The sequence below is a fragment of the Otolemur garnettii genome, unplaced genomic scaffold (genome assembly GCF_000181295.1).
Source record: "Otolemur garnettii isolate 467f Iridium unplaced genomic scaffold, OtoGar3 scaffold00066, whole genome shotgun sequence".
Lineage (NCBI taxonomy): Eukaryota > Metazoa > Chordata > Mammalia > Primates > Galagidae > Otolemur > Otolemur garnettii.
Genome location: NW_003852461.1, coordinates 6,564,347 through 6,588,156, shown reverse-complemented (window position 1 = coordinate 6,588,156; position 23,810 = coordinate 6,564,347). Strand labels below are relative to the sequence as shown.

At 45.8% G+C, this 23,810-nt stretch overlaps 1 protein-coding gene and 1 non-coding gene across 4 annotated transcripts in view; both read right to left on the bottom strand.

Moving 5' to 3' along the window:
• Nucleotides 1–471: 471 nt before the first annotated feature.
• Nucleotides 472–575, bottom strand: LOC111726457. The gene has a single exon (XR_002774222.1). It is a non-coding gene; the product is annotated as a U6 spliceosomal RNA (small nuclear RNA).
• A 6,459-nt stretch (nt 576–7,034) lies between these two features.
• Nucleotides 7,035–23,810, bottom strand: part of FGGY (FGGY carbohydrate kinase domain containing) — a 417,013-nt gene continuing 400,237 nt past the window's right edge. For all 3 annotated transcript variants that reach the window (XM_023515082.1, XM_012807209.2, XM_023515085.1), the window contains 2 exons: nt 12,747–12,808; nt 7,035–7,248 (listed from right to left, as the gene is read on the bottom strand). In XM_023515082.1, coding sequence (XP_023370850.1) covers nt 7,167–7,248; nt 12,747–12,808 — 144 coding nt within the window. In that variant the 3' untranslated portion in view covers nt 7,035–7,166. The remainder of the gene's footprint in view (nt 7,249–12,746; nt 12,809–23,810) is intronic.

Here is a 23,810-nt window from a genome sequence, read left to right as displayed (position 1 = left end):
CCTGATTTCTTGTGAGACTGAGAGTTCCACACAGCAACTTTATGAGAGGAGAGCAGCAGGGGTGTTCAGAACTGGGACAGGAGGGACTCACTTAGCAGCCAGTCTCCCCCAGGCAAGCCTCAGCCAGCTGTTCTGGTCAGGGCAAGTTTAGCCCTGCTGTGGGCCGGTGTGGCGCTAACAGTATGAACTGTATTTGTTAGGACAGGTTATGCTGAGATGAGAAACAAACTGAAAACCTCAGAGTTTTCACCAAATAAAGGGCTTATGTCTCACTCAAGTGACATGTTCAGTGTGGGCTGGCTGAGGATTCTGCTCCCTCTGAAACGGAGGCTGCGGCCAATCCCCAGCTGGAACCCTGCTGTTGCTCTGGGGACTCTCACAGGGACAGTCAAAGACCTGATCCAGAAATAACCCACGACATTTCTCATAGCTCATCAAACAGAACTGGTCACCAGCTCTCTTCTTTTTTTTTTAAATATGTAAAGCTTCACCAATTTGCGTGTCATCCCTGCGTAGGGGCCATGCTAATCTCTGTATCCTTCCAATTTTAGTATATGTGCTGCCGAAGCAAGCACTCACCAGCTCTCTCAACCTCAAGGAGGCTGAGGATGGAAACTGTCATCCTGCGTGGTGGGGCAGGAAGCAGCCAGACGAGGTCTGCAGTAGCCGCCACTCACACCACAGTGACTGGCAGGGCAGCATTAATTTCTGGCCCCAAGTTATGGCTGACGGCCCTTGGATTATTTCTGGGAGGTCTGTCCGGACTGCAGAAGGCCCAGGTTGGTGGCTGGAGCATGATGGGGAACTGGATTTGGCCCCTGAGGGAGAGCTGGTAAGAGGTAAATAACACATCAGGGTTCCATCTGATACGTTATCATGTCACATAACGTCCACCCCTAGCAGGAAGGCTGAAGAGCAAATCTAATACACACTGGCCATTTCTGTTTGCTGAGCATAGGTAGATAAGCCTTCCACACCGTCTAACCAGCGGTTCTCACTGTGGGTTGTGACCCCTTTCTAACTATGAAAATACATCGCAGCATCGGGAAGGTTGAGAACCATTGCTAACCTGAGGAAGGGCTTTCTGGGGCCAGGTGGGATGGGAGAGATGATTTATAGGTAAGAGCAGCAGAAATATTTAACCTACAGTTAAAGGAGGGCCAAGGTTCTATCCAGAGAGACAGTTTCTCAAGTCAAAATTAGAAGGTGGGTTTCAGGTGGGATGAGAGGTGATGTGGGAATGTGCTTTGACAAATGGCTTAGGAACAGTGCAGTTTAACACCAGAGAGGATTCAATATTTATCTTTCTGCCCAATGTAAAGATAGTGGAGCTGCCTCAAAAGTCAAGCGAGATGGGGACAAATATGCTTGTATTTCAGAGAGTGGGCGTACTAATTGTTGAGGCCCTGGGTGCCCAAGGCTCAAGGGGAGAAAGAATCATTCCAGCCTCACTGGCCGGGAAGGGCTGGGGCCGGTCTGAACCAGACGTGCCCTGCCTGCCTCAGCCTGGGCTGCCTCAGGGACGGAGCAGAGCTGAGTCTGCAAAGGCAAAGGGCTCCCAGTGCCTGCAGCTCAGGACAGCTGAAAAAGGCAGGGGTGGACGTGTTTCAGCTTTCCTCGTTTCCAGACGAGCCTTCAGACAGGCCGAGGACCCTGCGTCTCTGGACTGCCTGTGGCACCTGTCAAGTTGCAGCTCACTGGGCACCTGGCACAAGGCTCCGTGGCCATCAGTCCTCTTCCTACGTGCCTTCCCTCTCTCCCCAGCCCAGTGCTGGCTCCGTTATGCACCACTAGAGACTATTCCAGCACTGCGTCATGCTGAGAGCTCAGGAATGGCTGGGGCTCTTGATGGAACATAGACGCTTTCCCTGTAGAAACTGCACATGAAGTCGTCCAACTTCACGGGAAGCTCTGCCTCTGGAAATGCCATGTAATAAATATACATGAGTCGAAGGGAGAGACTGGTATTTGTCATCCTGTCACTTTGCGTCCGGCACTGGGCCAGGCACCGTGCAGAGCGGCCTATTCAATCCTCACATGAACCAGGACACGGATTTTTTTTCTCCTTCTTTATAAAGAACCGAGACTAACATGCTAACTGGCTTGTGTGAATTCATACACTGCATAGCTTACTCAGTGGCGAAGCTGTAATTTAAAGGCAGGATTCAACGACTCCAGAGCCTCAGGCTTTCTCATTTTTCCTTTGCTCATCAGTAGAAATAATACAGCACTTTGAGCAACCAGTGGTATCAGAGGGGCCTTCTGGATATTTATACATGTTAATGAGGCGAAGAAAGGAGCAATTAGCAAACTAATGAATCATCCTGTGTTGCATAAATAAGCTAATTTCACTTATTTGGGAAGAGGCAGAGGAGTGGTTCTGTATCTATGTTCCAGCTACACAATCTTTGGCCAGTTACTTGAACTCTTGGAAATACATGGCTTCCCACCTTGCCAGGCCTACCTTGTCAATGTATCGTAAGGAGCAGGGGAGATAATATATATGCAATCAATACGGAAACTGTCAAGAAATATTCAAACGAAGCATCGTTATTGATTTTACCTATATGACAGACATTAATAAGTAAATCATTTTTCTTTGAAATGTGTTTAAAATTGTACGGTAGGGAGGCAGGCTCACTCTAGATTTTAATAAGGAAATGCTTCTAATTAAGACAACAGGCATGATTCAAGCAAATAAAAATTAGGTCTTTAGAAACATTTATGCCAATATGTAATTTGAAATGATTTTCTGTGCATTATGAAAACAGATCACAAAAATTAATGGGTGAGTTAATGCTAAATTGGGAAGCCTGAATTTATAAGTCCTTGTCTTATTTAAGTTACTCTAGGTTTACAAATTTTATGGAACTGTCTAATATGTAGAAGTACTGGGATAAACACCTTTTTTTTTTTTGAGACAGAGTCTCACTTTGTTGCCCTCAGTAGGGTGCTATGATGTGACAGCTCACAGCATCTTCCAGCTCTTGGGCTTAAGCAATTCTCTTGCCTCAGCCTCCCAAGGAGCTGGGACTACAGGCGCCCACCACAACACCCAGATGCTTTTTGGTTGTAGTTGTCATTGTCGTTTGGCAGGCCTGGGCTGGGTTCAAACCTGCCAGCTCCGGTGTATGTGGCTGGTGCCCAAGCCACTGAGCTACAGGCGCCAAGCCAGATAAGCATCTTTTTTAAAAGAAACATACCTTTTCTTTTTAAAGTTTGCCCTCTACAATGTATGAAAGGATTAAAAACATTTTCCTATTCCAGACGACCCCATTACTGCAATAGCAGCTAATTGTCCTGGTGGAGAAGTCAGCAGCACAGGCTTCCTCTGTAATTGATCAGAAGTCCCATCTTAAGTACAACCACTTACACAGCTCCACCAAGTCGTTAGTTTCTTATTTAGCAACAATGTCCTTCATTTAAAAATCTTTGATGGTAATTATTTGTAACTGTGTCCTGGAATTCTCAAAGCATTTGTACCCAGCCCTTGTGAATAGTGGGCATCTCTGACCTCAGCACCACTGGTTCCCATAAGATACCACGCAGGAAATTCTCACTGAGAATTTGCAAAAGCTTTTGGAGCTTCAATGACATCCCCAAATGAAGTTGTGTGGTTATGCGTGTATGCATGTGTATGTGTGCGTGCAACAAAAAACTAAAAGCAAGTCATTAGGTATAAGGCATGATTCATTTTAACTCTTAGTGACCAAGTCACATTTTAAAGTTTTTGCAAGTTGCTTAAATTAAGGCACATTAACATATATCATAAATTGTTGGACCTAAAAGTGAGATATTTTTAATTCTACTAGTCTTCGTTTGCAGAGAAGTGTCATGTGTTTGTGTGTTGATTCACTCACTGAGCACCCGTGTGTGCCAGGAAGCTGTCCAGGCACAGAGGACACGTCAAAGGGAGTCTGTGTCCCAGGAGCTCACAGGCCAGTCAGTGGCCACAGAGCAGAGAAGTAACTTGAAGAACTTGATTATCCTCAGGCCCTGGCGAAATCAAGTTAATATTAAAACCTAAACATTCCAGCTTGTTTCACTCACCTGATCGTTTGGTACCTCCTCAAAGCTGGGGGTTTCCTGGGATGACTTGAAATATTTTTACTGCTCCCTTCGGAACTTATATCCTCCCCAATTAAACTGGCAGTACTCTGAACATTAGGACTGTGTGCCCAGTCTTGGTGTCTACAAGGGGGGACGTCCTTTCTGAATGCCTCCTTGGGGCTCAAACCCCACTGGCCTTGGGTCCTGCAGCTCTGTGACGTCCCACTCTCTCTCACCATCCCTGGCTTTTCCTCCCCTCCTCCTTCCCTGGCTTTTGTCCTTTTGGCCTCTTTTGAAAGTCCCATCTATGTTCTTCACATATGGGATGTATTTTTGGTCAAAATTAAAAACCTGTAATGTGTTCCTTGGCAAAATGACTCGCTAAGCAAAGCTGGTTTCCACTTGAAAGAGAAGCTTTCAGTAGGCAACAAAACAAAAAAATCCCCAAACCACTCTGGCCACAGTGTGATTTTTATTTGTGAAAGCTAAATATACGTCACATGTGTGTATTAAATAAAGCCTCCTTTCCCAGTGCAAGAAGGTGAATACTGGAGGCATTTTTTATTTTTATTGAGCTACACCTGGTTATAGAAGTCTATATAGATATTTACATTTTTCCTAAACCACTGGCTTTATGGTAGGAATCAGAATGATTTTCCTGTTAGAGATTAACCTCCTGGCCTGGAGGCACAAAGAGAACCATATAGAAACAAACTCTGCGGAGTGCTTATTACCTGTAAGGCACCGTGCTGTGGGCTTTATACACAGCTCTTTCACTGAATTGTACCAACACTAGGAGGTGCAGGCAGCAGGATGGCCCCGCTGACAGAGGGGGCACTGAGGCCCAGATTGGTCAACTGTCCTGTTCAGAGTTTCTCAGCCCCTCCCTATTCCGTCAGGCTACTCCGCATTGTCGAGATGCTAACGGGGTGGGCCTGGTGACCCCCAGTTTGAGCAATGGAACTAAAGAGCAGGGGGTGGAAGATCCCTCTCCAGCTGTTCCAGTGGGGTGACACCTGAAGCTTTGCACCCAGACAGCTCTGGATTTAAATCCTATCTCCACTACTACCTGGAGAATGTTGCTTATCTCTCTTCTGAGCCCCAGATTTCTCAGCTGGAACGTGGGGTAATACTGTTGGCCTCCCAGGGTGGTAGTAAGGACTGGCGGGAGCGCACAGGAAGGACCTGGCAGATGTAACAGTGGGTGATTTGTTGTCCATCTCTGCCTTCTGTGACCAGACACAGCTACTGCACACACAGTCCTGCCCCAGATTCTCAGTCAGGGCTGATCAGCTTTTACAGCCAAAGCCCGGCTGACCGTGGACCTGGCATCTTGTCCAGATGCTGCTACACCCTACTCCTTCTCTGCGGGGCTCCCCAGTCCTCTCCTGTCCTCAGCCCAAGCTCCAGCTGGTGTCTAGCTATGAATGAGCTGGGCTTCCCCCTGCTTCCAGGTCCGCCAAACCAGACACCCACACTCCCCTGCACACTGGGCCAGGCCTAAACGCCCTCTATCCACTGGATACTGCAGAATTGCAGAGATGGCCTTGTTAATGGGCATGGTCATCTTACTCCGCGCCTACTATCATTGTCAATCTGAGTATCACCTAGGAGCCGAGCTCTGTAATAATACAGGCATGGTCCAGGCAGTTGAGCTAAGCCCTTTACGTGTATTATCTCCTTTAATCCTCATTAGAATCCCATAAAGTAGGTGCTATTAATATCGTCATTGAAAGACAAGGAAACTGAGGCTTAGGGAGGTCAAGGCACTTTATCCAAGTTATAACTCTAGTAAGAGGGGTAAGGTCAAGCCTCGGATCCCAAACCAAGACTCAAATAGTTGTTCCATCAAATTGGTTTTCATCCTACCTGCCACCCCACCCTCCCGCCTCCTCTTTTGACAGGTGAGCCTCTGCGATCCGGTTATTTCTGTCTTTCATTAGGCAGGGCGCTTCCTGAAGGCAGGGGCCAGGCTTTATTTACTCCTGTACCCCAGTGCTCTGCACAATGCCCGGCACAGAGTCGGTGCCCCAGAGGGTGTGGACTGATTGAATTGTATGGGCTTTCTCTCACCTACCTGCTCAAGTCTCAGCACATACTTTACCCTATCCGGACCCTTCCGAGCCGTGACAGCTGTAAATCAACATTAGCAGTCAGTTACTCTCGGGTCTGAAGTGATGTGTGTTCATACTTGCGTCTCTGGGTGTGTCTGTGTGTTTGCTGTGGTATCAACTGGAACAACCACACTTGCCTACATAAAAGCTTCTGGCTATCATGTTTCCTTACTTTTCCTTAATCTGAAAAATTTCCACAGCCTTTCTTTATCTTTATGACCTAGATATTTTTGGAGAATATGGCCCATTAAAAAAATACAATGCTCCCCATTTGGGATCTGTCCTGCTGTTTGCCTATGATTAGATACAGGCTGCCAGGGCTCAGCCAGAGCGATACTGCTTCCTTCTCAGGCCTGAAGGCACATGAGGGCCACTTCCCATGTGAAGTTAATTTTGATCACTTAGTTAAGATGTTGCCCTGTTTCTTCCCAGAGTAGTTAACATTCCTTTTCCTCTCATCACTAATAAACAATCTTTGAAGCGACATTCTAAGACCATGCAATTACATCCTGCTACTCATCAAAATTCCCTCCTGGATCCACTGATGATTCCTGTCTGTACCTATCTTTAAAATATGCTGATTGAAAAATGATGATTCTGTAATTAAATGCGATATTTGACTCTAGACTGGATCCTGTACAGAGGAGAAAAAAATGCCATAAAGGACACAAGAGTAAACACTAGAGGTCTCAGCTAAGGCAATATAAGTTTTTCATTTAATAGCGGACACTGAGTCATTAAAATGTCTCCCCTGGACTGAACGATCCCCAGGGTCTTACCCTATACAGGTTGACTCTCAGTGAAACACCCGCACAGAAACTGCCCATGAAACCCCAGTGGCATTTTCAAATGGAAGACACCAGTGCTGAATGCAGGTGTCTCGGTTTTCTTTATTAAACATGATGAAGTGATACCTAAAGGGTCTCGAATATAAGATGAGGCAACAGAGGTCCCTAATGTGATGACGCAGAACCTTCTGGAGCCATCACCTGCGAGCCCTGTTCAGTCTCCACCCATGATTGCTGCGTACTCCTTCTGGTGTTCAACCAGCCTCAGGAATACTTGATACTTCTTGTCATAATATCTGTGGGAGAAAAACAAATACGTTGAATGATCTCAAGACAAAACTGTCCGGTGGATCCCCCCGTACCTTTAGAAAAATGGGAATCTACCTGCTATGGCAGTGCTGACACCTCCCAGTTTTTGAATATTTCTTAATCCCCAAGCAGTGGATTGGTATGTTTCGTATCTGTTATATATAACCTACATGAAGTGGTGTCATCTCTATTTTAGAAATAAGGACATTTACTTGGAGAGGTCTACACAAAAGAGTATAGCTAAAAAAGGGGGCACCGCTGGAACTCAAATGCGCCCGTCTGACTTCAATGCCTCCACTGCACATCCTAAAAGGACCAAGCTCAGCAGAGATCCTTTCCCATTCCCAGAGTCAATGCATAACCTGCTACATGCCTGGCCCCAGGTTTGATGACTGCTGTGAAACCACAGCCTGAGTAGGGAGGAGACTGAACATCCGAATCACCCTCTTGTAGATCCCACACCTGGATTTCCTTTGCTTTAGACTGCTTTGTCCAGGAGTGAAACCCCACGGATACAGGACTAAGGCCTTTCCGGGAGCCGTGCCCTGCCTTCCAGGCATCCCCTAGCGGCCCTTGCTTTCCCTGTCCTACCCTGCTGACTTGGTGAGCGAGATCTGTTAGAACTGGGCTGGCCGTGAATCAGAGGAAAGAGCAGCTGTGGCTGCTTTGGCCTCATAATCCTGAAAAGAATTCTAGCAGACTAGACAAATTCTGCCTGTGGACTTGCAGCTCAGTGCTGACTCCTCTCCCCTGGGGAAGCCGATGTGAGGGGAGTGTTGATAAAGCCAGTACAGTGTGGCTTGTAGCTTGTGGGGGCACTGAAATGGAGCCTGGTGAGAGACGTTTGGTGCAGACTGTGGACTGGGGGAGAAGGGCTGCTAGACATAGGCAGGTCTTCACTCGTGACACAGAGTCATGTTAATAGGAGCCCCCCCCCCCCGCAATTTCTACGTTAGCCATTCTGGTAACATGGAAGCTGTAAAGGGGCCAAAGACGATGTTGAGAGGTGGACCCTGAAGCCTGGCTTTGAATCTCAGCATGGCCCATTGGCTGTGGGACCTTAGACATGTTGCCTAATCTATTTGTGCGGAAATCTGCTCACCTATAAAAGCAGTTGCCATATTTTGCTGTGCATAATGTGCTCCTGTGTATAATGCACACCCTCATTTTTGGCATAAACTCTCAGGAAAAAAAAATCCTTTCATTATAATTTTTTAAAGGAGAGCAAAAGAGGCCATGAGGTGGTGCCTCCTCCTCTCATGAGAACCGCGTGGGTCACAGAACCGGCCAGGGCAGAGAAGCCAGCAGTGAGCCCAGGTGGCAGATGAGAGGAGGCTGGATGACCCAAGCCCCTGACCTCTCCCAACTGTCCCCTCCTGGCCCACCCTTTCCCCCACATCCTCTAATCCCCTCTTCCTGCCCATGTCCATCAGTAGGAATGGCCCATCATGGCCACTCTGCTAAAAATCCAGTGGGCTGATTTCCTGAGAGGGTGTTACAGGGGGCCAGGGCCAGCCTGCCTTGGGCTCCTGACAGTAGATCTCTGCCCTGTCCAGGCTGCCTCGTCTCTGGCACAGCTGGCCCCATTCTGAGGCCCATGGGGGATAAGGCAGCCTGAAAAAGAACCAGCTTTCTGGGGCTCTCAGTGGCCACATTCCCAATGATGGACATGGGTGAAAACAGGAAGTGAGAGGCTGTGTCCAGCTGGGCCGGGCTGGGAATCAGGTGAGGTGGGTGCTCAGGTCATCCAGGTCACTCTCACTGGTACCTGGGCTCACTCCCAGCTTCCCTGCAGTGGCCGGTTCCATGCCTCAGGCCTCTCATAGGAGGCGGTGGCACCAATGCTTAGGCACTCCCACCCCCTTTAGCTGAGGTGTGGGCGCTGTTACCTTGCTCTTAGCAGCATGACTGCTTCCACGACGGTAGTGACGGTGGGTGTCTGGTGTGATCAGCCAAGCAGGCTGGAGGCTCCTGCCCCTGCAGTGTCTGCCCCATGAGGGGGTGGCTGGTGGAGGGGGTGCTAGTGAGGAGGGGGCTTATTACCATATTCAAGGGTATTATTTTGCACACAGATATTGTTGTTTTCTAGAGTTATACTTTTAGTAAATGAAGCATCCATAAAATAATTAAAACCATTTATATAGACACAAAATTTTTCCCCTCAGGAATTGGGGAAAATAGTGCAGTTTATACGTGGCAAGATATGGTAATTACAGGATCGACCTCAACAAAGCTACTGCGTGAATTAAAAGAGATGGTAGATGAGAAACTTGTGGAATAGTGCCCATCTCATTAGAAGGGATATAAAAACTAGTTTCTACTTTTTAAAAAATATGTATGTGTGTATATATATATATATATTTTTTTTTTTTTTTTTTTTTTGTAGAGACAGAGTCTTGCTCTATTGCCCTTGGTAGAGTGCTGTGGCATCACACTGCTCACAGCAACCTCCAACTCCTGGGATTAGGTGATTCTCTTCCCTCAGCCTCCTGAGTAGCTGGGACTACAGGTGCCCACCACAACTCACGGCTATCTTTTATTGTTGCAGTTTGGCCGGCGCCGGGTTCAAACCTGCTACCCTCGGTATATGGGGCTGTAGGTGCCGCCCTAGTTTCTACTTTTTAAGTAATTAATATTGTCCTGTCATCATCAGTCTATGAACCTTCAAATTTATCAATCATGGAATGACTGGAGGAGTGATTTCCCCTTTCTAGTGATACTCTGTGACAATACAATGGTAAGCCATTCTTTCACTGTAGGAAATGGATTTTCTGACTTTGGGATCTCAAAACGAGGAGGGAGGTAGAGTTAGTAACCTCTCTCCTGTACTTGAAGATTCCCAATTTTAATACTGACAACTTTGCAGCCACTTCTTCACGGGCTTATTCTTTAGATGCCTGGAATCACGCGGTATTTGCCTTTGTGTGACCGTCCCATTTCACTTAACATGACATTTTCAATGTTCATCCATTCATGGGTGGCCTATGTCAGAATTTTCTTCCTTTTAAAGCTAATATTCTATTATATGTACATATCATCTTTTATTAGTATTCATCCACTGATGAAAACATGGTTGCTCCCACAGTGAACACTGCCTCTAAGAGCAAGGATGTGGAACAGCTCCCTGAGACTCTGCTCTCAGTTCCATTGGGTGTACCCAGAGTTAGAATTGCGGGATCATGTTAATTCCATTTTTAATTTTTTAAAGAGCTTCATATCATTTTCCATAACAGGCATGTACACTCCCACCAATTGTGCCCACGTTTTCCCACATCCTCACCGACATTTGTTATTTTCTGGGTTTTCCATTTGTGTCTTTGTTTAATAGTACCCATACTAACGGGTGAATGGTGGTACCTCATTGCAGTTTTCATTTTCCTAGTGGTTAGTGATTTTGAGCATCCTATCCTGTGCTTACTGGCCATTTATATATCTTCTTTGGGGAAATGTCCACTCAAGTCCTTTCCTCACTTATTGAGTTTCAGAGATTTTTGTTATTGAGTTTTAGGAGCTCTTTATATATTCTGGGTCTTAAGCCCTTATCAGGTATATGATTTGATTTTACTCTGTTTTTAGTATCTTTTATTGCACTATTTTCATTCAAGGTACTTTCAAGTGATGTTCTAGAGTCAGATATAAATTTGAACTGAGCATAATGACAAGATTTGGGGTCATTCTAAAATTTTAATTAATTGAGCTATGGTCCCTAGATTAGGCTTTCTGTGATTCTGATTTTTTAATGAGCTGAATTCCTTCTCCTCTAAATTCTCACCAACTCAGTCAATCACTTCTGTGTGGCATAGACCTAAGTCCAGGTTCCTACAGTTAATCACGTAATTTGAGGCAATGAGCTGTCAGAATAGCTCAGAAGGGAACTGCCTGCCTCTATTTGCAGTTCCTCAGGCGGCCTGCAGATGGTGCCACAGCACTGTGTGTGCCTCCGCGGTCCCCGGAGCCGGTTGCCAGTGGGAAGCCAGGGACGCCTTCAAGAGGACTGAAAGACAGACTTCCCCCAAAGTCTTGGGAAGCTTGGGGAGAAGAGATGGAGAAGGATAATCTTTCTAACTTCAAAAAAAGAGGGCCACTCCAGCTGCCCTCAGGGAAGCAGAGGGTTAGCAGCCCACAGCCCCACAGCCACCGGGAACTCAGCTCTCTCCCTGTCCCTGCATGAGCTCCCTCGTGCCAGGGCCTCCTCCTTTGACCCTGGCGTGTAGAGTGGGGTTTATATCCAGAGGATTAACAGCCTGACTCCATTTGGAGACAAGGAAGAAAAAATGAAAGAAAAAAAATTTTTTTCCACCATAGACATTTGCACCTCTTTTAAATGCTGGCCATGCTTGGGTGGTATCAGTGCCTTTTCCTGGCTTTGTTTCTATGTCTTAACCTCAAATAAGTCCCTAAAATCACAAAGCCCTGCACAACTGTCCCCTCATCTTGAGACTCACTGCCAGTGAATTAAAAAAAGGCCTTTTCATCTCTAACTGGGATGACTGGAAAAGCCTTCTATCCATTGCCCCACTAACAGGTCCTCTCAGATGGATCTTCGTAATCTGTATGTGACTCGCTCACACCACTGCTTACGCTTGGTATCTGTTCTGCTCACAGGGTGAGGGTCAAGGTCTTTAACACGGCCTCCAAGCTCTTTAGGAGCCGACCACCTGCTTCTCAATAGTGCTCTTCCCTAGTCCCACTTCCTGCCATTCTCCATCTCATACCAATACTCCGTTTCAGAATTATGAATTATTTACAGGTATCTGTGCATACCTCGCTGTTCTCACTTTTATAATTTGCATATGTTATTCCCACGACCAAGAATGTTATTCCCTGGCTTGGCCTGTCTAGCCATTTCTTTTAAACATTTAAAATCAGGTGGCCTTGACCTTTCTCTCATTCCTACAATGTCACATCCCTTTCTTTCTTGGGCTACTGCGTCACCCAGTAATACTTCTCCTGTGGAATGTACCTCTTTCTTCTGAAAGGATCTGTGCACACAAATTAGACAATCTTTTGTTTCCCTCTAAATCCTGCCTGGAGCTCAACATAATGCCTTGAACATAGCAAGAGCTCAATAAATGAACAGTACGTTAAATTGGGGTTAAAACACTTATCAAGGCATTTTGTAGCACTCAGTGGTAAGTGATACAAAGTATAAAGGAATGGACAGAAGCTACTGGGTCTTGGACGGGAAACGTAAGAGAGCCCTGCTTTAGAACAAAGAGGACCAGATTTGCTGCCAGTGACTTAGGGCAAAGGTTATTGGTCTGATAGTTCAGAAGCTTGCATTTCACAGCCCGGTCTTTCTCTCCCTAACTCTGCAATCTCAGCTCAGTGAAAGTGACTTTGTGTCTCTAGGACTTAGTTTTCTCAAGTATTAAATGAAAAGACTCAGCGAGCTGACCTCCTGAGTTTAGTCTAGATGGACAGCTGTGTAGGTTTCTATCTTCTTACTGTTTTAGCACTGTGCACATAAAAATTATAAACTTACCTTTTATCTTCTTGTCTTGGGAACACAACTTTCCCCACTTTACTCATTTTTGCCATGGCCTCCTGTTAGTGGAAAACACGGAGAGCTGAGTTGGAGAGCTACATGCACACTCGTCCCAGGAAAGAACTTCTTAGGAGAATTCACTTCCTTTTAAGATACTTGGTTTATCCATTTTTTTTCCACCTTATTTTTCTCTGGTAGCAAGAATAAAATCCAATAAACTTTTAAAGGTACATCCATGACCACACTTCCTGAGCTTACTACAGTTGTGTATTGAGGCCTGCAGGGTAAATACAGCTCAGGAGGCAAAGCACTTCTATGCTGGCCGGCAGGGGCCCAGGGGAGGAATCGTTCCCCTCCTCACTGCCTGAACGGAGGTGTCTAAGAAGGAAACATCATCAGTGCTGAGTACATCACAGCAGTCCCTGGACGGAACCTACCCTACACCTGTGTTTAGACTCCTTTAACTCAACTCCTGCTCTTTCTCCAGCAGTCAGTGAAGTTGGGAGTACAGATGTGAGACCTCAGGCCGAGTCTAACTGACTCTGGTTCTGGAATGTGACTTCAAGACATTCTTGTCTTTCCAATGGGCCACTCAGGGAGATGACATGTTACAGCATCTGGGTGGACAGATCAACATAGATTGTGTCGGCTCCATTGCATGAGTGGAAGGGTTGGGTTTCCTTGGGTGGTCTCCTGAAGCTGTTAAGACCTTCAGGAAGTGAAGCCGAACGCAGTGAACTCAAACTTTAGAGTCCACTGGACCTGATGGGGAGATGGCAAGCAGCAGGACTCGTGGCTCCACAGGACAGGTCTGGCGACTGATTGTTAGTTGTGAAGGCTGTAGTCATTCAGGGACCATATGTGTACAAGGCCTTACTCCACACATTCATTACCCACTCACTGTGCCAGACTCTGTGCCAGAGACACAGACTTGCATATAATATCCTCTTTGTCCTGGAGAAACTCATATACGAGCAGGGGAGGAAAACACATAAAAAGGTGACTCCCACACCATGTGAAAGAGCCTCAGGGTATCTTCAAAATATATCCCAGTGTCCCCTTGGCACCATTTTGTGATTGATTGATTGATTTCCATGCTGCTAATTTCCTTCTGACACTCTACGTATTTATGGCTCACATGTCCATTATCTGCCCTCTCCACGCCTTGCCCTAACCAAGAGGTAAGCTACACAAAGCTTCATTTATTTATTGGTAAATCAACACCGAGAACATTCAAAAACATACCGAGCCCCCTTTGTGTGCCATGACCGGCACTCAATGTGTGTGTAATCGGGAGAGGAAGCCTGCGTGGGCCCTTCATCAGGGAGCTTGCTGTAGAAGGGGAAAGACATTTACCGTGATCAAAATGGAGTGTGATAAATATCATGCTAGCAGAGGTCAAACTTCTTTTCAATATTTCTTTAAGGGTTAGGAAACCTGGTAGCTTTTTGATCTGCTAACTGACGCAAATGTCCACTCCTGCTTCTATGAGGACAGCATGAACACTGTGGACTAGTTATCTGGTGTCCCAGCCCTCAGTAGACGTGGAAGTGCTGACCGGGAGAGAGCTTAGAGTGGCAGGCATGTTGACAGTAGGAATGGCAGCTTTAGGTGGGAAGGAAATGTTTAAAATCACAAGAAACTATTGAGGAGAAAGTCATGGGGAAAGGGCTGTCTGCAGCCAAGGGCCAAACAGTCAAATGTGTTGCAGGAGGTGGACGGGGCTGATGTCAGAGCTCTGCTCACCCCGAGGAGGATCAGAACCCCTTCATTCCTTAGACCACACCCCACGTCTTGCTGAGATCACCTTACCACTCCTTCCTCCCCCCGCCTCTTCCCTGAGTTGTGCTCTGCTGTACTTCCAGGGAGGACTCTGTATCCTGCCTACCAGGGCTGAACCTTGAACATGGCCTTGGGAAAGGCTCTTCCTGGCTGCACCCGGGCCCAGACGTGAGACAGCACCACAGGCCTGCCTTCAGGGGCGTAGGGGAAACTTGTGTTACAGAAGGTCCCCATCAGCCTTACTCTCCCTTCCACTGTCCCATGTGTGGGGAAATGGCAGACATCAGGGAGTTCTCTCTTCCTTTCTTCCCATTACCTTTGGTTGTGATTTAAAGATAAATTATTGAGAAGCAAATGCTTGTAAGAGAGATTTCAAAAGGTTTAAAAGAGGTTGTTTCTCAAAAAGTACAGATTTAAAGTCAGATTAGCTGGGTATCAGCTCTACAGGGAAGGTTTTCCTCTGACTCATGCCTGCTGCCTGCCTCCAGCCTAGACTGACTGATTCCCTCGCCCAGAAACTTGAGCTTCTGTGCATTGTGACACCTGACAGGGCCCCACCATTCTTTCTTAACAGATCAGCTCCCCAGTTAGACCGTGAGTTCCTTAAGGCAGGAATTATTATAATTATTTTTCCTGCCAAACTCAGCATCTGGCATATTGTACACACTCAGAGAATGTCTCCAGAATAGATGAACTTAAGGGTAATACATGTGACAGAATGTTCAAATGCAAGTCTTGGCTGAGATCTAAAGATGACAGATATGAGATACCAGGGAAATTGGAAACAGACCACCCTAAAGAGTTTGTAAAAAAGGGTGCCCAAGGATCCATTCATCAACTCCTGAACCTTTAATCCACATGGAAGGTCAGGCAGAGATGGATTTTTTGGGAAAGAACCGTTGGTTTATTGCATGTCAGGCCTCCCTCCAGGGTGAGATGGGAGGGACACTCTCCCTTGGTGAGTCCTTAGCACAGAACTTTACTGTGACAGGGAGGGCGTTGCACGTGCTGAGACTGTGGCACATGGTGGGTGGCGCATGACTCTTCCCTGGAGGAGATGGGCTGGCTGGCAGCTCCAGGGTAGAAGTGAAGGAGAGGTTGTCTGGGAATCAGCCAGCACTGCCAGCCTATCAGCTCCCAAAGGCACAACTGCCTCCCACAGGGCCTGGGCGGCCCACCTGTGGGAGAGTATCCAGGGCTGTCTTAGAGTCTGTGTAAGAAGCTGGAGGTGAGCTGCTGGATCTCTAAGAAATTCAGAGAAGAGTAAGAAATGTACTGAGATAGGGAGGCATTACCCAAGACAAGGATATCTCAGGTGAGAGGTTTTTGGAGGTGGAGACTGTCCAGACACATCTGTGATGGAGCCTTATGGGGACAACATTTAGCTCTATACACCTGACGGGGTAAGAGAGCATGAAGTCCACTGATGACGGTGCTGATGGGACGAAAACTTCCCACCCCCCACACTCCCCCTCCCTTATACCCTCTAACTACCGTGTTTCCCCGAAAATAAGACACTGTCTTATATTTATTTTTTTCTCAAGAAGACACATTAGGGCTTATTTTCAGGAGATGTCTTCCTCTCTGTGCCAAAATGCATGGTGTGGCTATGCATTAGGCCACGCCTATCACTAGGTTTTATTATCGGGGTAGGGCTTATGTTTAACAAATGCAAAGAAATCCTTTTAGGGCTTATTTTTTGGGTAGGTCTTATTTTCCAGGAAACACAGTACCTCAGAGGCACAAGAAAAAAGCTACTTTATGTCAGAGATGAAGTGAATAGGGAAGAAGGAAGAACTTGAGTACAGAGGCATCTTCTCATTGGGGCAGACCCCAGCTGGAGGGATGAGGAGACATCTTACCTTCACTTTTCTATATTCCCTGATAATTGAATTTCTGAATTTTGGCTATGTCTCACAACCTAAAGGGACTATACAACTGTATCATTTAAATGACTTTGTAGTTATCTAACAACAACAAAAAAAGTAATAGAACCAACAGGATTTTAAACCAGGGCAGGGAAAGTGAGCTCCACTGTGTGAACATGAAGAGGCAGTGGGAACCCAAAATAAAGTTGATTTTTTATTTTATCTCAAGAACTGTTTGCGCTACACGATTTTTGTTGCTTTACACAGCTTGTTAAACACAAGTGACACATGCAACATAAAAATCAGCTGATAATATATTCAAAGGTTAACAGGCTGGAAAGCATTGGCAGTCACAATCTCCTTGTCAACTGGTTGGCTTTTTCTTAATTTTCTACAGTGGCATATATCGTGTTGATTTTATACAAATGTACTGCATCATGTATATTTAAAAGTTCTGCTTACTCAGGTGGTCAGGATGACTGGGGCTCACTTTCCCTTCTCCTGAAAGTCAGGGCTCCTGACACCATACAGAGAATCAGTGCTGTCATCAGAAAGTACTGCTGAGTTTTCCAATTTCTCCAAATAATTAACATGAAACTGAAATCTCATGATCCACTGGCTGCCATAAATCTGGAAATTACCAGAGCACAACAATATGAATTTATTACGGAAATGCTGACACACGCTAAATATAGTTACCCCCCACAATATATTTCTGTTCCAGAGGTTGATTTGAAGCTGGCCTCCCGATCCCCACTTGCTGTCAGCAGGCGGGAGCGGGCGGTCTCGGTTTACAGCACGCTACTCTCTTTGTTGCAGAGTCTAGACGGCACAACAACCGCAGTGACTTCTCTCTTTCCTTTTTGCCCACACAATGAAAGCTTTTTAAAAACAAAATATTTTGTAAAGTAGCATTTTAATCACTTCTTTTCTTTCCCTCTATCGGGCAGAGCTATAAATAAACCATGAAAGTTCACATTTGATTGTCACTTCTGAAAGCAAGTGAAGGGTTTCTGCAGGGAAAAAATAGAGGCCCTGTGCCGTGGCCATGAAAGGCCTCATTCATGTGGACGGCCTGTCCCCGGCGTGCAGAGGCCCAGATACAGTCAGCACACACTGCTCACCACTGCTCGTGGGGCGGCATCTGTGCCTGCCAGGCCGCTGTGTGGGTGGGGAAGACACCCGGGCCTCACGTGTTGTGGCCCAGCTTGGGAGCTCCCAAAGGGCGGTGGGCTGCACTGGGGTGAGTGATCAGGGAAATGAGGCAAAATACTGAAGGGGCTCCCACAGCTCTGGGGGAGACGTAGCTTCCTCGAGTTGCAGACACGCTGACACTGGCAATCTAGGGAGCAGGGTCTTGTACCTTCTCCCCTACCCAGGAGAAAGGGAACCTGAAGACTTTGGGGGGAACCTGTCAGGTAGTCTGGACAGAAGTGCCAAAGGGCACTGTGAGCGTGGCAGAGGCCAGAGTCAGGATCTACGGGGGGAGAAGAAGTGACCAGGACTGCCCCAGTGAAAGCCGGCTAGGACTCCCAGAAGGCAGGAACTCTGTCACCGTGGGCCTATTGCTCAGCACCGTCCTAGCACTGACAGCTGCTTGGCTAATGTTTGCTGAGTTGTTGAAGGAGGATGTAGGGACAGACAAAAGTGGTTTGGGCTTTGCCACCCACAGCCTTGTCTGTGGGACAAGATAAAGTCATCCAGGCTTTCCTGCCCATGGGAAGGTGCCACAGGTTCCTAGACAGCCGTGACTGTGCACAGTGAAGTCACACGGTCGTCACTGCTGCTTGGCACGCTGCCGTTACTGTTCCCCTGAGTATAAAGGTGCACAAGACCTCCTGTGCGTGTCGATCGTGGATCACAGAATGTGGACTTTCTGTGTACCTCAGCTCCCTGGCCACCAGGACCTGGAGAAGGGCAGATCTCCCATGCTAGCCCACCAGCTGCCCGTGAGCTGAACAAAGCGTGTTGCACCCGCCCTCCATGCCTGAGTTTCTCTTCCTCTGTTAGAATCAGAACACTGATGTTATAGAAAGGCTGGTGGCTCTCAAAACAGGCCAACTGGGATCACCCCAGGGAGATGATCCATTAGGATTCGGGGAGAAAATACTGGACCATTTATATAATTTTTAGTCTAAATAAATGAATTAAGCTTTATCAGCATTTAATATGAAGGTTGTCACTAGATGGATCAATTGGGCCACCCTGGCTGCCACGATGTGCTGCACCTTGTTCTTACGCGTTCCAGCTTGGTGAGTTACGAGGATCATCAATTTTTATTTAGAAGCACCCTCACAAAATGAAAAAGTGACTAAAAAAGACTTAGTCAATGGACTACAAGTGACGGTGATAATTCAGATTCAAGAAGATAAGAAAATGCTGATGGTCTTATGAGACACCAGCTCTTCACATTATAAGGTGAGAGCAGTGAAGACTAGTCAGACAAGAATTGAGAAAAAAAATAAAATTACCAAGAAGACTCTTTGAGATGTGAATACAGGCATATATGAAATCATTAAAAAATAATTTAAAAATCATTATAAACACAACTGGCTGTAGATATATAGCACACCTTTACCTATTGCTAATGTTAGTGTAAAGCCCTTACTATAGGCAAATTTAAACTATTTCTTATTCCAGCTATATTTCACTTGCTTTATAGAGCAAAATAATCTATAGGCATTTTATAACATGTTTGCATTCTTTCATATATAAGTTTTCATGGATTGAGGCTGCCGGTTCAATTTTTTTTAACTGATGTGGTGTAGGGCCCACAGCCGCCCGGTGGGCCTGGGCTCAGCAGCCGACTGCCAGGGCCGTTGCTGTGCTACTGGTTTAAGCCAACATCGCCCAGGTGCTGCTCCTTCCTGTGCATTGTGCAGTTGTTTCATGTACATGACCTGAACCCTCAACATGACTTTATGACACAGATATTATCATCCAACCCCGCTTTATGAATAAAGGAGCTGAACAGAGGGAGAGAATCGTCTTCCCGAGGTCACAGAGCCAGTACGTAGTAAGCTGGAATTCAAGCCCCGTCTGACTCCGATCTGTGCATTCAACTTTATGTATATTACACATCTCTTAATAGACTCTATCCTTAGAGTCTCTAGGCCCTTACACTTAGATCTGATGGTACCATCCTCCCTGTAGTGAAAAAAGCCTGGCCTTGGTGTCCTGTGGGCTTGAGTTCAAATCCCACTTCTGTAGCTTATTAGCTGTGGGATCACCTTGAGTGAGAGAGAGAGAGCGTGTGTGTGTGTGAGAAAGAGAGAGAGAGAGAGAGAGAGACGCATCAGTACAGCACACTGTACTTTTCTTCACAGCTGCTGACACACAGCTCTAAAACCCACGAATCTGCCTTCTTGAGAACTCTGACTCATCTTTACTGGAACAATGAGGAGCTCACATGCTGATGTGTGGGCTGAGGCACACGACCCCTCCATAGAAAAACAGAAAATACATCAATGCGATTTCCCTTCAATGAGCCTTAAGAAACAGCTGGTTGTTCTTTTATTTATCTGGGCTTTTTATTTTTTATTTTTTTTCCTGATGCACTCATCTTCTGACCTGGCCCTGGTATCCTGTCATCCCCATGCACTTACAACAACAACATCCAGAAGCAGGAAGGGCTGAGAGAAGATAGAGTGGGAGAGGTTCCCCCACTAATCATGATGTGAGCACCGGCCCCTCGGTTATAATTTTAAATAAACTGCATCCATCTATCTACATGCCCACATTTATAAATCTTTAGAAGGGTGATTACATATGGTTGTATACATTTATCAAACTTTAAGGTGCACACTTCAGATCTGTGTATTTAACTTTATGTACATTATATCTCAATTTAAAAGTGGTAAAAAAAAAATAAAAAAACCACTGTATATAACCTAGTGTATATGTTATTATGTTGCATTATGGATTATAAAAATGCCTACCAAGTAGAAATAAAAAATTTTAGATTCCTAGTTCTCTAATTGGTATCATATTAGTCTCTTGATCATAAGTCAGGGGAGGTGTGGAGACTCTAATTCTGTAGAAAATGGAGATGTTTGTGGGAAGATACTAGAAGATACTGGGTATTACTGGACAAGCTTGTCCTGCCAGTACCTTCCTCCTCCTCAGGAACGCTCTCCAGGACCTTTCACGATCTGGCCTTTTCACATAACTTCAAATATAATATCCAAACCAAAAGACTGCCCCTGGCCACTCCTGGCTGAAGAGTCCACTTCTCTTAAACATCACCTATCACAGCATCTCATTTCCTGCCTCTAACCTTCACAGCACATGGCATCCTCTGAGGTCAATGGTGTTAGTTTGTTCACCGTCTACCTATCCACCCTGGTCCTCACCTCTGCTCTACACTCCCGAATCTAAGCAGAATCCTCAGCTTTCGTCTTCACTGATGTATCCCAGGAGTTTTGCAGGGCATCAGGTAAACACGGGGTGTGAGTATAAATTTGTGGAATGCCTCAGCCCACACATTAGCATGCGAGCTCCTTGTTCACAGTATATATGTGCTGTGTATACATATCATGCCTCATCAGATCCTCAAAACATTCTGCCAGGAAGGTCCTATTACATAAATTTACAATGAACAGACAGCCTCCAAGAGATTAAGCGACTTGCTTAAGTTAGTAAATCGCTAAGCCAGGATTTGCAACTTGCTTTACCTGGCGACTAAGACCAGGCCCACTCCTTGAGGAACTCAACAGTCAATAGTCCTCTAGCTTTAGTTCACAACAATCTGTCTTTGTCAAATGACGAGTTTGGGGCCCAGTAAAACCCTAAAAGCTTGCTTTCTCCACCGTCAAAGACACATTCAATTAAGGTCATTATGCTATGCTTACAAAGTCAGGAAGGTGGACTCACTGATGTATAGAGAGACTGTTCATATTAACTATTGAAACAAACAAAATCACTGCCAGCTGTATGACCCTGAGTGAGACCCTTCCCTCCCTGGGACTCACTTTCTCTATCAGCAGAGTGGGGGGGGGGGTAGATTAAATTATCTCTAAGTCTTTGCCAGCTCTGTAATAGGTTGGTTTCATGCACACGTGTTTTTTTTATTAACTCTCAGTTGACAAGTTACTCTTTCCTCCCCTTGGGACATTTTACTAGGGTTCTACTAGGCCCACTCTGCCAGGAAGTACACCCACTACGTTTTATTCCAATTCAGCCAGGGACAAATATGACACCAGGGATGGTTCTACACTAGCTAAGGCTTTCGGTTCTGTTGCAATATTTTGAGATGGGGTTCTAATACTTCACCTGGTTGCTAAGGGATTGGGTCCAAATACAAATATTACACAAATACTCATCCTATTTGCATGAATTTGATTTGCCTTTTATGAGTTTTCTGAAGGCAAAAACCTCGAGCTTCTTGCTAAAAGCGTCAGCAAGATTATTATAGACGCCAACACTGTAAGCTGCCAATCATCTAATAATCTACTGTTGACAGGAAAGGAAATGATTCTGCTAATATTTCTGACTAAAAAGCCAAAGAGCACTTCAGTGAGCTATCATAAAAATAATACAATAGTAACTTAATGACAATAATCACGGTAGCTAACGTTTACCGAGGAGTTACTATGGCCTAGCATTGTGTTATTAAACGCTTAGCCTACTTGGTGCAACCACTTGAAAGATGAAAACACACACAGCTTTGAAAGCCATGCTTTTAACCATGGATTTAACATTCTGAGTCTCGATTCCTTACTTCAAAGATGAAATAACTATTTTACAGACCTGTTTTGGAGTGCTAGATGCTTCACCGTGTATGTATGATCATTATTACTATTTACTCATCAACCGAAATGAATTTAATTTTCCCAGAAACTTTACTAAAAAGTATGAGCTTCCATGTATACACTTCAGGCTGGTGGGGTGGGCAGGCTGGGGAAGCAGCTGGGTAGAGGTATTTGTGTGGCTTTTTTTGGTAATCATTTCCAGACAAGTATGCTTCCATCTGCAAGCAAGCTCCCTGCTCCGTGAGGTGTGTCCCACCGCATGACAGAGACGTGGTGATACAGGTCTTTCCCACAGAGCACTTCCCTTGTCAAACTCCTGCTTCCACCCTTCCATTGTCAGTGAGGCTAACGACCCCAGACCGTTGCCTCTCCATCCACCTGCAGGCCCGTCACCGCCGTGGGTAACTTCAGCACCTGTTTATAAGACCCACATGATGTCCCAGTGTTACAGTTCCAAATGGTCCCACCCCAGGGACCCTCATCACCTCTTCCTACTCACTGCCACAGCCACACTCTGAATCTTATTATCTCTGAGACTGCTATACGTGGGTGTAGATTCCAATATACTAAAAATCACTTTCTGACTTCAATTGCCCATCGGTCTAATTCTCTCATTTTCTTTATCATTCAGACCAAAAGTCCTTCTCCACCTAATGGCAATTTCCAGAGTCTCAATCCCTTTCTTTTCTTTCGATCCACATACATCTGTGGCTCTAACATCTTCCATAGCTAGAGTCCATCATCTATGGCAAACCCACTCATCAACCAGAATCCTTCTAATACTCTCTTCATCGCCAAATTCAATAAATACATGTCTAAAGAATGAAAGAATGAATGAGCAAATGGATTAATGAACCAATGACTGAGGAATGAATCAGGGTAGGCTCCAGGATGTACGTATAAAGCACTGTGGCTCTCCCTCCGTTGTACCTCCTGGCATTAACCAGCTGTCAGGTTAATGCATTCTTCACTGCTGGATGCCAGGCTGTTGAGGTCAGAGCTCTGGCCTGCCTAGACTGGACGCCGGCTAACTGAATGGCTAACACAGACACTTCACTAACCTCTTTGGATCTCAATTTACTCATCTGTAAAATAAGATTAATAGAAATAAGTATTCATAACATTAAAATAGAAAATGCATACAAACCCAAGCTAAAGAAGGGTCTGTCACAAAGCAGTAGTTCAAAACATAAGCTATTTTTACTCTAATAATGATCATACCCATCTCTACCCCAGCACTACACGAGATCTTCTAGAGTTCTCTGGAATGATGCTATTTAAAAGCAGCGCTTCCTAATCTCCTGCTGCCCAGGCCAGGCTGCCTGGGCAGGGGAGTGATGAGGAGCACGGGAGGCAGGCACCATTCAACTCCAAACCCCAGCTGATGCCGCTGCTTGGCAAGGGAAGGAAGGTGAGCAAGAGTGGAAAGGAGGCTGCAGGGAGGACAAGTGGTAGGAACTTCTAGCTTGTTTCTGTGTTGAACTTCCAGCCCTTTTACGTAAGACAAATAAGGAAAACAGCTATGTCAGCTATGTGTACAAACACGAACTTGCTCTGGCTTTCCAGAGACACGGGGATTTCACCCCGCTTCCCTCTGGCGACTGTATTATGGACGGGCAGACACGGGGATTTCACCCCGCTTCCCTCTGGCGACTGTATTA